Source organism: Penicillium soppii, assembly GCF_028829465.1.
Source record: "Penicillium soppii strain IBT 18220 chromosome Unknown utg000004l, whole genome shotgun sequence".
Lineage (NCBI taxonomy): Eukaryota > Fungi > Ascomycota > Eurotiomycetes > Eurotiales > Aspergillaceae > Penicillium > Penicillium soppii.
In genome coordinates, this window is record NW_026643234.1 from 2,956,497 (window position 1) to 2,971,492 (window position 14,996).

Below are 14,996 nucleotides of genomic sequence, written 5' to 3' on the forward strand. Positions count from 1 at the left end.
GTATCGGAGGTGCTCCAGATTAGGAAAACTGCTCCTTGGACCTCGGCTCGGTCATGTTGAATAATATTCTTTTATGTTTATGCATAGATTGGAACATATATGATATGGATATGCATTGGTCCTGTAGACTATACAATATTGTACTATATTATATGTTCAATGCAGAAGAGAGAAAGATATAGATCTACGTTCTTCCCATACTTGGTCTCTGCGCTCATCCTGACGTCACTGCAAGTATATAACCTCAAAAATCAACGTTTCTCTCTTCAAACAGTTCTACATATGTACTATATCACCATACACTTATTATAACATTCTATATCTAAACAAAATGAATACGAACCAACAATACGAACGACCCCAATCCTCCAGCGGCTCCGCCGTAGGAAGTGCATCCTCAACGGGGGCCCCCGGCCTCCCCACCGGCCTCCGAGACACACGATCCCAATACAACTCGACAAAAGGCGTCAATCCCTCCACAGGAGCCACCTACTCGAAATCTTCAGGCGGGGGACCAACGCAAACGCGGCAGCGCCCGCTCTCGCCCTCGCCGTCGAGAAGTGACGACCGCATTGTCACAGACGAGCCGCTCCCGTACACGGCTAGTACGGCGCAGCGGGCCGAAATCCAGGACCATTCGGCATCGGGATCACGGCCAGCCCGGGCTGGCGATAAGGTTGGGAAGGGTGTTGTCGGTGTTGCTGCTACGATTCATGTAGGTTGATGGGCTGGTTCTATACTTATAATATATGGAGTGGTACTAATGATCTTGTTATAATTCTAGGGGGCTGGAGAGTCATTGCGTGGGGCCATAAATACGGCTATCGACCGAACTTTGGGATCTGAGGAGAGGGCGGAGCGGAGTCAGGAAATTGCTGATAAAGGGGCAGAGGAGATTCGAACGAAGAGGTTTGTTAAATAGTTGATTTACTAGAAAGTTCTTTACTACTGGTTACAACATTGTATCTAGTTGGCTAGTTCATTACTCAAATACATATGTTGGCCCGGGGTAGTAACTCCCAACTCATCCTCTCAATTCAAACAACCGGCCCCACCCCTGCACTGCGGATGGATCAACCTCACACATTAATAACATGTTCCAGATAACCGTGCTCACTGTATCCAAAACCGTTACGTTGTGAGCTTTTTCCCAGTACTCCACCCTTTGAGCAGCTCGAAGATTGGTACAGAAAGTGGAAATCACCTGCACCTGGCGGCTCGCCAGGTCAGCCACCATCTCATCGAGCGTACGCTCAGCGACGTCGGCGAATGAAGAATTTTTTGACAATTGAAGATGCCGTTCTTTGCCGCAGTCAACCCCAATTGTTTGGTAAGTCTTTATAATGGCCTCCTGGACGTTGTCCATGTACGGTGTCACAAGGCCTAGTTCTGTAGCAGAGAGGACCTTAAGAGCTTTGTTCAAGGCCAGCACGGACGTTGTAGCAGGGATGCCCGTCTCCGCTGCAATGTTTCCGCACAGCTCTTCGTCGGTGGAAAAGCCTAGCCACCCGGATGAAGTGCCACTCCAGCCAATGATGTCGACGTTGGCATCCGCCAGCAGTCTGGCCGCTTCCAAAATTGCTTCATTTTGAAATTGCTGGAGGGCATCCTCCTCGAGGCTTATTTTCAATACGGTAAACCGAGAGAAGTGAACGGAGACATTAGGAAGCTGAGCGACGATTGCTTGTGACAAGGGCTCGAGGCTAGTATTGGAGGAGGGGGTAAGAATTCCGAGGCGGATACGTTTAGTCATTGTAAAGTGATGGGTTAAGAACGTATCAGTTGATAGAAGCTCAATTGGTTCGAAGGAGAAGAAAGCAGAAGAAGAAGTAGAAGTTATAGGGTTGTTATCCGAACATGGCTATCAACGATACTCCGCAAAAACGCCAGGCTTACGCGCATATCCCCCACGATCGGGCGTTGATCGGGCGATATACATCGCCCGATCTTTAAATATTCTTTTTTGATATCATTTTCTTTCCCATTCTGATTGGTCTCCTTATGTTATTATCAGCACTGACACCCCGGAATAATCCACCACGATGGCACCAATCATCCTTTTAGAAGGTGCATAGATAGTTGAGTACTAGAATGGTGTTATAAAATCCAAGTTGTCCTCCTGTTTTGGGAGATATATCGACTACTGAATGAAACAAATTGCCAACATGTCCACAGTAAGGCAGCGCTTTACAGGTGTCATGGAGGCCTTCTCCGGTCCACGCACCCTACTGGAAGCAGTTCGCCTAGACAACGACAAGGAAACCCAGGCGGATGCTGGACTCTTCGGCAGCTGGTCAAATAAGGATTTGGATCCATCGCCTCCGTCCCACAGAGTATGGACACCTTGGTCCTTCTTTGCTTTTCAGTTCAGCATTGCCTTTTCGCCAACCACATACAATGTCGGGGCTAGTCTCTACGCTACAGGTCTGAACTGGTGGATCATCACAATAGCTTCCTGTGGGAATATCTAACGCACCTTCTGGTGGCCAAGCTCGCTAACCTAGATACAGTTATCGTCTCTTTCTTAGTGGGTGTACTGCTGTGGTTGAACTCTCGTGGAGCTGCCTTGTATGTGACTTCACATCTAAATCCGGTATCCCACGTTTAACGATGATTTGTGTAGGTACCATATAGGATATCCGACTTACGTTCGGCTTTCAGCCGGTATCTATGGATCACTCGTGTTCATCTTCCTCCGAGGGGTATGTTGTTGCAGCACTAGCGAAACTTGATAAAATAGCTGACTCCAGGCGGCAGGCTGTCGCAATTTTATACATGGGTATCCAGACCCTATACGCCAGTTATTTTGTAAACGTCATGCTTCGTTGCGTCTTTGGTCATAATTGGACTGAACTTCCTAATCGTCTGCCTGCCCCTCTTATGATACGCTGCAGAGCTAACTATGTCTCCAGATCTCCCTGAGTCAGCCGGTATCACATCGGGAAAAATGGTTTCCTTCCTTTTTATTTGGCTTCTTCAGTTCCCGTTTGCATTTGTTCACCCGAGCAAAATGTCAACCGTGTTCATGGTGAAGTCAGTCATTGCACCAATTGGAATGATCGCAACGATGATCTGGACAGTTGTGAGTCTGCTTGGAGTTTAAATTTTAAGTGCGTAATAGCTTAAAATTTGTTAGATTTCTAGTCATGGCGTCGATTTCCAAGGACTCGGACCTAGCAATGTATCCGGGGCCGTTCTAGGCTGGTCTTTCATGAAAGCTATCAACGCTATTGTTTCTAATGTGATTCCTCCATTGGTCAATTCTCCCGACCTGACAAGATATGCGAAGTCTCCACGGGACACCTTGCCCTTGCCAATTGGAATCATCTTGAGCAAGCCACTTGTGGTGTTTTTGGGGATGGTCATCACGGCCGCTGGATACAAACAGTTTGGAGAGGTAATATCTATACATCTGACAATGCTTGCTTCAGGCACATGCGATACTAACTTGCAGAATAGGCATATTGGAATTTGTGGGATCTCTATTCCAGTATCCTAGACCATTACTGGAGTCCAGGGACCCGAGCGGTGGTGTTTCTCGGCGCAGGTATCCAGGTCAGCAATTCCTATCCAGCAAGAACTATTTACCTCTACTAACAATCACTTCGACAGGCGTTTGCTACATTTGCTACAAACCTCACCAGTAACTCGATCCCAGTCGGATGCGATCTCGCTGGTCTTTTCCCGCGGTACTTCACAATCGTCCGTGGCCAGGTGGTCTGCTTCTTATTGGCGTGGGTAGTCGGTCAGAAACCAGATCATCACCATCAAAATCCACGTCTCAAGCTAATTGCAACTCACAGTTCCATGGAAATTGACCTATTCGGCCTCGTCTTTCCTGACCTTCCTAAATTCATACCTGTGTTTCATGTGCCCCATTGTAGCCATGATGATGTACGTTCCCATATCTGCCCCTAACCCATTTAACCGCTGACACATCTCTGCTATCAGTATCGATTACTGGGTCGCCCGCAAGGGAAACATCCATGTTCCTTCCCTCTACAACACAAAAGCAGGCTCTCCATACTTCTACACCGGTGGTTTCAATATACGTGCATTCGTAGCCTGGCTGGGAGCAATCGCTATTGTCATTCCTGGTGTCGCTGGGGCTCTCAGCCCCGGATCAGTTGCAGATGCCGCCGTGAAGATGTACGACATGGGATTCCTGATTTCCACCACTTTTGCGGCACTGGCATACTACATTTGCTGCAGATTTTGGCCTGTGCAGATCTATCCTACCGGGCTCGGAGCGAAAGACGCCAGTTGGGAGGCTATGAAGTATACAGAGGGCTTTTTTCCTGAAGATGAAATCGTGCCGGACTATTTGCAAGAAACTGTGATTGAAGGAGTGAGAGTGAGGCCGGAAAAAGGCTCTTTGGAGGATGACTCTATGCGTGTGCGAAAAAAGACAATGTCCTAAGGATTGAATTAGTACTGAGTAATAAGAGGCAGTCGTATTTCCTTCATATTTTATTTCGCTATCAATGGTCCTAATAGCTTCGACTGACTCCTATCCCCATTATTGATAGTCTATTCTTTAGTGTTGATTTCCATGTACTTTGCCCAACATACTCTGGCGACAAGAAGGTCGCAAAACGGTCACAGGACAAATTACCAACTCAAACGCCCATGGAGTAGTCGGGCGTTTCCGCAAAGATAAGGGCATGTTGCTTGGCGGGCGATCGGGCGATCGGGCGACTGGTGGGGACCCGAATCAATTGATAATTGTGAAGATAATCGAGCGGATAACGGACTTGAGGGAAGTATTTAGCACGAATAAGACCAAAAGCCAAGTGTAAGATCAAAGCCTCAGAAGCAAAATTGCACACAATGGCTGGCAAATACGATCTGGTGGTCCTCAATGGGAAGGTAGTCACTGCTAGTGATATCAAGTATGTTGTTCTGCCCGAACTGTCCGTAGCATACTAACAGCAAAGTGACTATTGCATTGGCGTTAAAGATGGGAAAATCAAAACCCTCACTGAGGCTTTCTCGGAAGATGAGATGGCAGGCGCCGAGGTGATTGATGCCGAGTTAGTTCCAATCAGACTCCATTAGATGTGAATGTGGAACTCTAATGTTTCACACCTTTAGAGGGGCATATGTGATGCCCGGTGGAATCGACGCTCACGTCCACTTATCTCAAGACTTGAAAACCGGTGAGTCAGTAACCTCTTCTATACGACTTACTCTGACCGTTTTACCTAGGACCACACGGCCTGGGAGGGGAATGTGCCGATAATTTCGAAACAGGCTCACGAAGTGCAGTGGCCGGTGGCACCACGACCATTATCACTTTTGCTACACAGACCAGAGCAGAAGAAGACCGAAGCCTTATCAAGGTCGTAGAGGCTTATAATGCGCTTGCCGAGGAGACAGGCAGCTACGTGGACTATGGGTTCCATATCATTATTGTTCGCAATGATGCTGATGTGCTGGAGAACGAACTCCCGGTTTTGATCAATGACTGGGGAATTAGCAGCTGCAAGCTCTTTCTGACGTATGAAACACAGCGGTTGACGGATTCGCAACTTTTGGATGTTATGTGGGCTGCTAGGAAAAACTCCATCACCACGGTAAGTCTATTGTTTAAGAGAAGACGAACCACCGCTAATGTTATAGATGATTCATGCGGAGAATGGGGATATGATTTCATGGCTCACACGTAAGAGACCGTGTATTGTGATGAACGATTGAAGCTAACAGGATGATAGAGAAACTCGAGGAAAACGGAATGAATGGTAGGCCTATATTCACCCCGGTCTATTCAATGGCCACTAATGTGTTACAGCTCCGTATTACCACGCCTTGTCTCGCCCACCTCTTGTCGAGGGGGGAGGCAACTAATCGCGCCATTGCCCTAGCGCAATTGATTCAAAATCCGATTCTTTTCGTGCATATCGGCTCTGCAGTATGTCTAGCCCTTTATTATCTTATGTAAAAGCTAATTTTGTCAGCTTGGGGCGGCTAATGTACGCCGGGCTCAAAATATGGGATTGCCCGTATATGCTGAAACATGCCCTCAATATTTCCATCTGACATGGAACGACCTAGTAAGTTTCCTACATCGACTGATAATCAAGAAGTTCTAAGAGAAGATCTAGAAACGGTTCCATTCACCCACTTGTTTCGAAAATAGCAAAATGATATGCTCTCCTCCTCCACCACCGGATGCTTCTGACCAGGAAGATCTGTTTGTGTAAGTCTTATGTATAAGAACATGATGCATGAAATCTATCTAACTTGCATAGTGGCCTTCACAATGGAACCTTCACGATTTACTCATCCGATCACTGCCCTTTCCGCTATGACGACCCCCACGGCAAACCTTCTGGGGTGCTTGAGCACGCCAAGAGCATGGAAGGGGAGTCGCCGGATGCTTGCGAGGATTTGCATGGCCTCTTGGCACGCAAGGAAGGGTCATTTAAATTGATTCCAAACGGAATTCCTGGTGTTGAGACCCGACTTCCACTGCTTTACACCGGGGCACTATCAACTGGCCGCATATCGCCGCAACGGTTTGTAGAGCTTACATCTACAAATCCAGCCAAACTGGTGAAGATTGTTCAACTTGCTCTGTCAATCTATGACATCGCTAATTCGATATAGTACGGGTTATATCCCAAAAAGGGGACGCTGATGCCAGGCTCTGACGCCGATTTGGTTATTGTGAGTTGCGCTTTCCTGCTACAAACCCCGATTCGAGTTTCTGACATTGTGAAAATTAGTGGCACCCTCAGAAGACTTTTGAGCCGTTCCATCTCACGAATGCCCAACTCCACCATAATGTCGATTGTAAGTAATATCTCCACGCCGTATGTACAATTCGTTGACTCTTTTCGCACAGATACGCCATACGAAGGGATTAAGATGATCAATTGGCCTCGTTATACGATTCTCCGAGGCAAAGTGATGTGGGCCAACAGTAAAATACTTGGTAAGATTCGGGATGGCCAGTATGTGAAGCGTGGTCCAAGCCAACTGAGTCAAGGGCTTCCTGGAGCCGATCGAGATCCACGACGTGTTGCAGCTTGGCTATATGACTGAAACAATGGTGTAGGATGTGAAATCCGCATCGAGATATCCACGGATGTATTGTTACTATCGCCCGAAAGATAAGCCAATCGCCCGATCGGCACGTGTTAATCTTGGCTTCATATCCATCCATCCAATGGATCTCTGGATGGGCCCACGGAGGATCGGCTCACTTACCGAAAACACGGTTATCTTCCCGATTTAGCCTACACAACTGGTTGGTAGCCTCAGGCCCTTGTAGTAAGGAGCTCTCTCCACATTTCTCTCTTTTGTCTTGTTCAATTTTCATCCCGTCTACCTGCCCCGCTACATAGTGAATACAACACAGTTCATTCTCTCTATAGAGATCCTTCATTGTGTGACAGTCCCTAGAACAACGGACCTCTCGCCTCCCTTTCTGCCATCTATGGCCTGTCCAAATGAGTCACCTAAGTCCAAGCGGGCGTGCATATAGATCCAAGGCCAACCGGCCTTGCGACCGCTGTCGAGTTAGGAAGACAGCTTGTGTTCTTCCAGAGGGCCCACCTTGCAGGAGTTGCTTTAACAATGGCAAAGAATGCACTTTCAAGCTGCGTCCCAGATTGAAGACCCGGCGCATGAGTACAGAAAATCAAGCTCCTCGCACTACTGGGTCTCAGGAGAGGCAGATTGTAGTATTTCAATCCAGCCCAGACAGTACTCAGTTGCACCACGAGCCACTTCATCAGGAGAGGGGACACTCCTACAATGATCCAATGCAGGTTTGGCCGGTGCAACGAGCTCAAAGTGAGCTTCAAGATGAGCCCGTGAGTCATAATCCTTCAATGGACCCTACAGACGATCATACTATCAGTTTGGATGGAGAACCATTACAACAAATCGGAGGCATCACAAGTCTTGGATCACAGCCCGTTCAACGCATCCGTTCTTTAGATCTCATTGAAGGATCGGTAGCGCAGTTCTATGGCATGTCCTCGGAATCAGATCCGTGGCTGCTTCGACATTGTCGATACGATGAGTATGGCATGCGCAGTCTGCATCGAGCTCACATTCGTAACGTTGGTGGCGTCCCCATCGAAGGGCTGGTGCCAGTCCATTTTCTTGAGACTGAGAAGGATCTAATGCTTCCACAAAGCTCAGATATGGATATTCGGTCCCAGAAGGACACAATTCAATACCGGAACAAACTCGATACCATGGTCTCGCCTGCACATGGAACCCGACTTGTATCCTTATTTCTTCGATTCGTCTTTCCAGCAATTCCAATACTATCCAGATCCCAGCTTGGGTTGTCTTCGTCAGGATCGACTGCTGCTTTCAGAGAGATCCCTGTCCATTTGCTTGCAGCGATATATGCCTCCGCCATCCCTTTTGCAGTCCATGACTCTGTGCTGTGTGTATCTGCCGCCTATGGGGAGCTCTTGTCAGATAAGTTGTGGCATATGGTTTACGAACTTATCCTCCAGGAGATTTACACGCCAAAGTTGGCAGTCTTGCAAGCATCATTGCTCTATCTGCAACAAATCCCCACCGGAAGCTTGAAAGCCCTCCCGGATGGTCCATTCATTTGGTCTTTCCTTGGGTCTACAGTGGCCCTGGCTGTCTCCCTTGGTCTCCATGTTGAACCTCGGCCATGGGGAATTCCTCCATGGGAGAAGCGTCTGCGAAGAAGACTGTGGTGGGCAGTCTACGTAGAAGACAAATGGCGGAGTCTTCTTACGGGCCGGCCTTCATTCATCCACCCTGAAGAGTTTGACATCTTTGAGCTTACTTCCAGTGATTTCATCCAAGATGAGAAACAACAAGAACATGACCATGACTGCCAACCACTTTTCTACTATGCCACAGGCTTGGCTCGTATCGTCGAGAATCTCAACCGGACATTTTAGTAAGACAGATCTCCTTCACCCATGTTAATTCTGTCATTAATCGAACAGTACCATAAAAGCGTCACAGAGACTTTCAGACGATTTTCGCGCGTCCATTGACGCCGCACGACCGATCCGCGCCCAGCTTCAGCAGTGGTACTTATCTCTCCCTGATACTCTTCGACTCAAGTGCGGCTCTGGTGGAAATAGCCACATAGCGTCTAACCCAGCGGAGGGTGCCGCCGACCTTCATTTTTCATACTTGGTTCTTGAGATGTTCCTCTACCGTGCTATTCTCCGTCCTCTTGCGCGATCACCTCCACCGCCCCCGATATCAGATGACACAGACCCAACCCCGCTGGGCTCTTTCTGGCTGGTCGAAGACCTAACATTTGACAGACATGGCTTCGATCAACTCCCAGCCATGAATTCCATGCAGCTTGGCGAGGCTGAAGAGGCTACCCTCAAAGCTGCGGAAAAATGTGCCGCCATAATCGTCAATTTTGTAGGTGCCTTAGTGCCCTATGAGTTTGGATCATTCTGGCATCCTTGTGCGTTATCTGTTCCCCGCGCTTTGACTGCAATCTTCAAGTGGCGTACGTGCTGACCAACTCCGCCTGCCAGGGAATCGAATATGTTTTGCCGCCGTATCCAACTTCGTTACTCTACTCCTTGTACAAGCACCCACCAGGCAACATGCATTAAGATCGAGGGATTTGCTGGATCTGTGGGCACACAATCTTCGCTGCCAGCACTGGAGCCATGAAGGCCTAATAAAACTCGGTCTGGTACGACTCAATCAAATGCAGATCGAGGGACTAGAGAACATTTTCAATTTGCCTGCGCATGTATCTGAGATATTAAGGGATACACAACGTAATTGAAGCAATTCCCCAGGGCTAGCCCTATGTAGTTTGAGGGAGGAGAAACCATGAAGGAATGCTGTATATGTATAAGCTTTGTAACTATTATATCCTCCAATATAATTCTAATCCTACAATCTGTCCGACATTATAGAAACTTATCTTAACTCCAATAGGATTAATACCCCGGCAACTAAGAATTAGGGTGCAGTCGTTCTCAACGCTGCCCCTACGAGTATAGACGTACTATATAGAGAGACTAAGAATATTCTTCGTATGCACAGTGACGTTTAGATGACTAAGATTGTACCTAGGTGATAAACCTGCCCAGGTGGGCAGGAAGCTTAAATCATTTTCAGGAGCCGGTTTACCGCCAATCAGCGTCTCCTTAATTTAGTTAGTTCACTAATTATTCATTACATATAACTACTACACACACGTGCAAATATCCCACAATCAAGATGTGAAGTTTGTTCATCCGGGACACCCGAGAAGGCTGTGCTGGTGGAACCCACTGTTTCCGGAAATCCTTCTTAGACATTTGAAAATAGTACTTCAACATCTCTTCTATTACTCTTCACTTACTTTCAATTACTCTACATTCTACCTTATACATTCTACATTCTTGTATAGAGTACTCTGTTTATACTCTATTGGGTACAGCTCCCTGTAGCCCGGACCAACACCTGCATCATTGTACATGAATCAATCCAAGTTTTGGGGCCGATAGTTGCATAGTACTTCATGCTGTGACCTAGAAGCTCTCTATCCTCTCTGTATAACCTAGGAACTCAATATGGCCTCAATTCCCGCCAACCGACCATATACCTCGCGATTAGCGCCGGAAAGTGCCGCCGCCGCCGCATCACCACAAAAACAAACCTTGTATTCCTCGTCATCCTCCAACATAGTCGTCTCCGATTCGCCCTCACACTACTCGTCCTTCTCCAGCTCCGATAGCGATGGGCCGACGCCCCACTCGATCGAAGTCACAGACGAAGACGCCGCCGGCGATGTGGTGGGGGTGAGCATTGGGCGCGAACAGAGCCGCATGAAGGCCCGCGCGACACCACTGGAAGAGAAGAACCGTGTGCTGGAACACCAAGACGGTTATTTCGCGACAATCCCAGATACCGCGGACGAGGGCGGGTTATTTGTGTCGGAGCTCACGACCGAGCCCGACTCCGTCGATCCAAAGGCCAAGGAGCCGCGCGAGGGCACATATGGCGAAAAGGAGCGTGCCACCTACCCCTCCGTGCAGTATATACAGCCCCAGCAGCACCTGGCACATGGCCCGCGCAGTGATCTTTTCGCCGCGGCTTCGGAGAAGGCCCCGCCGAAAGACGCGGTCATGAGCCAGCGGTCCGGGTTTGTCGGGTCGCTGTTGAAAAACACACTGCCTCGTCGCCCGCGTGCCTGGTCCGGCGAGCTGAAGAGGTTTCTGCCAGACCTTACTGCCCTAAGGAAACGCCGTTCGCTCTCGTTCCGCGTCCCCAATGGCCAGAATAGAATCCGTAGCCAGACAGTTGCTCCCGCAGCTAAGAATTCGGGTGTGCCGAAGCGGACTTCGTCGTTAGTGGATCGGCGGCGCCCGCCCTCATCCCTTGCACTGGATAGCTTCAGCAATGATGACGACGAGTCCGCGCAGCCGATCCCGGAACTGCGCGCGCCGGATGGAACCTCGGCTGCGAAGCATTCGTTTGCCAGGCGGCCTAGCACGGCGATGCCGGGCCGACCACCGAGTCTCCGACGATCCTCGTCGGATCAGTCATTGTACCTGCGCGCGTCGTCTACGGCGTCGTCTTTAGAGCAGCGCCCGCTCTATGAGAATGTGCATTCGCAGGTGAATAGCAGGTTCAAGGCTATCAAGGATAGTCTCCAGGATTCTAGTAGTAGGCTGCTTAGCATGCCGACTCTGCATCTGCAGGATATGCGGCCAGATTGGGGCTCTCGCCAGTTTTTGCCGGATATTGGAAACGGTTCCAGCACTGGTGACACTACTGGCTCTGACAGAGGTTTACCATCACAGCGGACTGCAAGCCCGCCGCCTCCCCCTCTGCGAAACAACCCGAAACCTTCCCATCCTATTCTGAATGAAGCAATGGATGAACTCACAGGCGATGTCGTGATTCTGGGCGGATACCGAGGGTCCATTCTGCGGTCTGCCAAACCACCCCATAGACAGCTTTGGGTGCCGATGAAAGTCGGCCTGAATCTCCGCAAAGTGGACTTGGAAGTCGGTCTGGACCCAGAAGACGAGGAACGCATGGAAGAAACGATCATTCCATCAGGCGTCCTCTCCCATGTCGGACCAGTCGACGTCTGCCGGCGCTTAATGAAGCGTCTCCGCAAGAGCGACAACGCCTTGCGCGGCGACTTGCGCGTCCACGACTACGGCTACGACTGGCGACTCAGCCCAGAGCTTCTCTCGCGCCGCCTCATCACCTTCCTAGAGAGCCTCCCTTGTAACCAGCAATCATCCTCCGGCGAGCCTCGCCGCGGCGCAACAGTCATCGCCCACAGCCTAGGTGGCCTGATAACCCGGCACGCAGTCAACGAACGCCCAGACCTCTTCGCCGGCGTCGTCTATGCCGGCGTCCCCCAGCACTGCGTGAACATCCTCGGGCCGCTCCGTAACGGCGATGACGTCCTCCTCAGCTCGCGCGTCCTCACAGCACAAGTAAATTTCACCTTCCGCACCAGCTTCGCCCTCCTCCCTGAGGACGGCCACTGCTTCATAGACAAGCAAAGCAAGAAAGAATTCCGCATCGACTTCTTCGACCCCAAAACCTGGGAAGAGCACCGCCTCTCACCTTGCATCGGCCCTGCCCTCCCAGTCTCCTCAACATCAACGGTAACCAACGCCCTTGGCCTAAAAGACCTCCCCATCATCGGCAAGCGTTTCTCCATGCCCCCACCCCAAGACTCCGACGACTCCCCAGACGACGACCAAAACCCCCACCACACACCTAACCCAGCCGCCTACGCCGCCTACGCCGCCGAAAAAGCCCACAGCCCCCACAACCCAGCCGACGGCATCGTCGGGCCCGTCGCACACCCGCGTGGCAGCGCCGGCACCACAAAAGCAGCCACAACATCAACTATCCCGCGCGCCGCGGCAATGGCCTATCTAACCCGCACGCTCGCCGAAACCAAGCGCTTCAAGTCCAATCTCGCTTTCCGGCCCGCCCACCACGCAGAAAACAGATACCCGCCTGCAGCCGTGCTGTACGGCAAGACCGTGCCGACGGTGTACGGGGCGCGGGTGGCTTCCGCGGAGTGCATGAAGCAGGTTGATGCGTATGACGACTTGGCGTTTGCGGCGGGCGACGGCGTTTGTCTCGCTAGTGCTGCTATGTTGCCGCCTGGGTATCGGATTATTAAGGGGGGTTTGGTAAAGAGCGATCGGGGACATGTTGGGTTGCTTGGGGATTTGGAGGGGGTTGGGCAGTGTTTGAGGGCTGTTGCTAGGGGACGGAGGGAGGGGGTTGGGCTTGGAGAGAAGGTTTTGTGATTTTGATTTTAGAATTTGGACATGTTGCATTTGGGCTTTGGGGTTTGTTTTGAGCTGATGATACCATTTTGGATTTTGCGATTGGGTTGGCTTTGGTTGTGGTAGATTTTGGCATGTGGTTTGGCATACTTTGCATGTTTATACGAAGACTTTGTAGAAATAGAAGATTTACGACTCGAGAATGAAAGGAATCCGCCAGAAAATGTGAAAAGCGAGACATGAGGGAGATAGAGATAGAAGGAATAAAAGGATCAAAACCGTACATTGGAAAGATAAGTATTTTCATTTAACCCTAGTCCATTCTATGTGCTTTTGACTTCGAAAGAATAAGTATATCCCCAAATTTCATCGGTATATAAGAGAAATAATCATAAATGCTATAAAAAACCAACAACAAAAAAACAAATCGTCAAGTCTTAATCAGTGCGCGAGTTGGCAATGTTCAGCACCAAGATATCAGTCGCGCCAACTGTGCTCAGCTCATCCATCACCGTAGCAATGCGCTTCTTCTCCACCATCGAGCTAACAGCGACCCAGTTTTCCTCCTCAAGCGCAGTGATAGTAGGCGCACGCTTGCCGGGGGTGATCTTCGATGCGACAGGCAGCTGAGCACGGGGAATATTGTATTGGCACAGCACGAACTTCTGCGCAGTGATGACACCACGCAGACGGGACGTGAGCAGAGTGAGGATATCACTGTTTGACTCGCGGGCCTTGACCAGCACCGCTGTGCTCGACACAACTGTGTCAATAGCCTTCAAACCAGCCGCCTTCATGGTCTCACCAGACTCTACAGGGCAGGGCATTAGCATGCGTCTCGTCTCCCAAAATGAAACTTGAGTACCACCACTCGGAATATGAGTATGACTTACCAACAAGATCGACAATACCGTCGGCAACACCCAGCGCGCAAGCAGCCTCCACACTGCCACCGACATACTTGATCTTAGTGCTGAGCTTGGCGCCGGCCTCGACGCCCTCAAGACCGCGGAAGAATGCCTCAGTCAGGGCAGTGAAGCTCGTCACGACATTGCGGCCAACGAGATCCTTAGCTTCCTTGTAGTCGCCCTTCTCGGGGACCTGCACCTGCAGCTTGCAGGCGCCGAAGCCGAGATCGAGGATCTCCTCGACGCCGGAGACTTCGCCGGCGGGGAGGGTGGCGTCGTGTTCGGCGACCTGGTCACGACCGGTGATACCGAGGTCGACGCGGCCTTCGCCGACGAAGGTCGGGATGTCGGCGGCGGGCAGGAAGATCAGCGCGATGGGCAGATTCTTGACGAGCGCAATGTCGAGGCGGGTTTCGCGGCGGAACTGGACGTCGCAGCCGGCGAGGAGGTCAAGGGTGGCTTGTTGGAGACGGCCCTCTGTATGGTGGGTGTGCTGTTAGTCTTTTTGTTCTTGGGCTCTTTCATTTTCTTTGTTGGCTTGTAGAGAGCTATGAGTCACTGTTGGGAGAGAACTTGCTTTTGGGCACGGCGAAGAGAAGACGGCCTTCGAGGCTGGGGGAAATTGTGTTAGTAGGGATCTCAATGGCGCAATTGAGGTTGACTCACTGGTTGACGAGATCCATGACGATTGAGCGCGGCGCGGTGCTTTGATGGATTTTTTTGGGAGGGGTAAGGGAATTGGCAATTGACGAGTGTATTTGGTCAATTGGAACGTAGAGACTGTGGAGATGCTTCAGACCAGCCTTGGAAGAATACAAGAATAATTAATAAACCAGAGGAGTCAGAGATA

At 50.2% G+C, this 14,996-nt stretch overlaps 6 protein-coding genes across 6 annotated transcripts; 4 read left to right on the forward strand and 2 right to left on the reverse strand.

The window, feature by feature from the left end:
- Nucleotides 1–331: 331 nt before the first annotated feature.
- On the forward strand, nt 332–922 carry dprC (the record flags this gene model as incomplete). Its single annotated transcript, XM_057240037.1, has 2 exons — nt 332–715; nt 785–922. 2 exons carry the CDS (start codon nt 332–334, stop codon nt 920–922), a joined length of 522 nt encoding a protein of 173 aa, XP_057099332.1.
- Nucleotides 923–1,024: 102 nt separating this feature from the next.
- N7529_004511 (maleate cis-trans isomerase family protein) lies at nt 1,025–1,753 on the reverse strand (the record flags this gene model as incomplete). The annotated part of the gene is made up of 1 exon (XM_057240038.1): nt 1,025–1,753. The coding sequence occupies one exon, from the start codon at nt 1,751–1,753 to the stop codon at nt 1,025–1,027; it is 729 nt and encodes a 242-aa protein (XP_057099333.1).
- A 412-nt stretch (nt 1,754–2,165) lies between these two features.
- Nucleotides 2,166–4,420, forward strand: N7529_004512 (nucleobase cation symporter-1 family protein; the record flags this gene model as incomplete). The annotated part of the gene is made up of 10 exons (XM_057240039.1): nt 2,166–2,457; nt 2,511–2,568; nt 2,624–2,702; nt 2,758–2,863; nt 2,913–3,082; nt 3,137–3,397; nt 3,460–3,555; nt 3,613–3,745; nt 3,804–3,894; nt 3,952–4,420. The coding sequence occupies 10 exons, from the start codon at nt 2,166–2,168 to the stop codon at nt 4,418–4,420; spliced, it is 1,755 nt and encodes a 584-aa protein (XP_057099334.1).
- A 410-nt stretch (nt 4,421–4,830) lies between these two features.
- Nucleotides 4,831–7,047, forward strand: N7529_004513 (uncharacterized protein; the record flags this gene model as incomplete). Its single annotated transcript, XM_057240040.1, has 12 exons — nt 4,831–4,892; nt 4,938–5,033; nt 5,095–5,159; nt 5,209–5,576; nt 5,623–5,665; nt 5,715–5,911; nt 5,958–6,053; nt 6,105–6,199; nt 6,252–6,555; nt 6,610–6,669; nt 6,729–6,795; nt 6,848–7,047. 12 exons carry the CDS (start codon nt 4,831–4,833, stop codon nt 7,045–7,047), a joined length of 1,653 nt encoding a protein of 550 aa, XP_057099335.1.
- A 3,494-nt stretch (nt 7,048–10,541) lies between these two features.
- N7529_004514 (uncharacterized protein) lies at nt 10,542–13,259 on the forward strand (the record flags this gene model as incomplete). Its single annotated transcript, XM_057240041.1, has 1 exon — nt 10,542–13,259. The coding sequence occupies one exon, from the start codon at nt 10,542–10,544 to the stop codon at nt 13,257–13,259; it is 2,718 nt and encodes a 905-aa protein (XP_057099336.1).
- A 416-nt stretch (nt 13,260–13,675) lies between these two features.
- On the reverse strand, nt 13,676–14,829 carry N7529_004515 (ATP phosphoribosyltransferase; the record flags this gene model as incomplete). Its single annotated transcript, XM_057240042.1, has 4 exons — nt 13,676–14,049; nt 14,132–14,623; nt 14,706–14,758; nt 14,813–14,829. The coding sequence occupies 4 exons, from the start codon at nt 14,827–14,829 to the stop codon at nt 13,676–13,678; spliced, it is 936 nt and encodes a 311-aa protein (XP_057099337.1).
- Nucleotides 14,830–14,996: the final 167 nt, after the last annotated feature.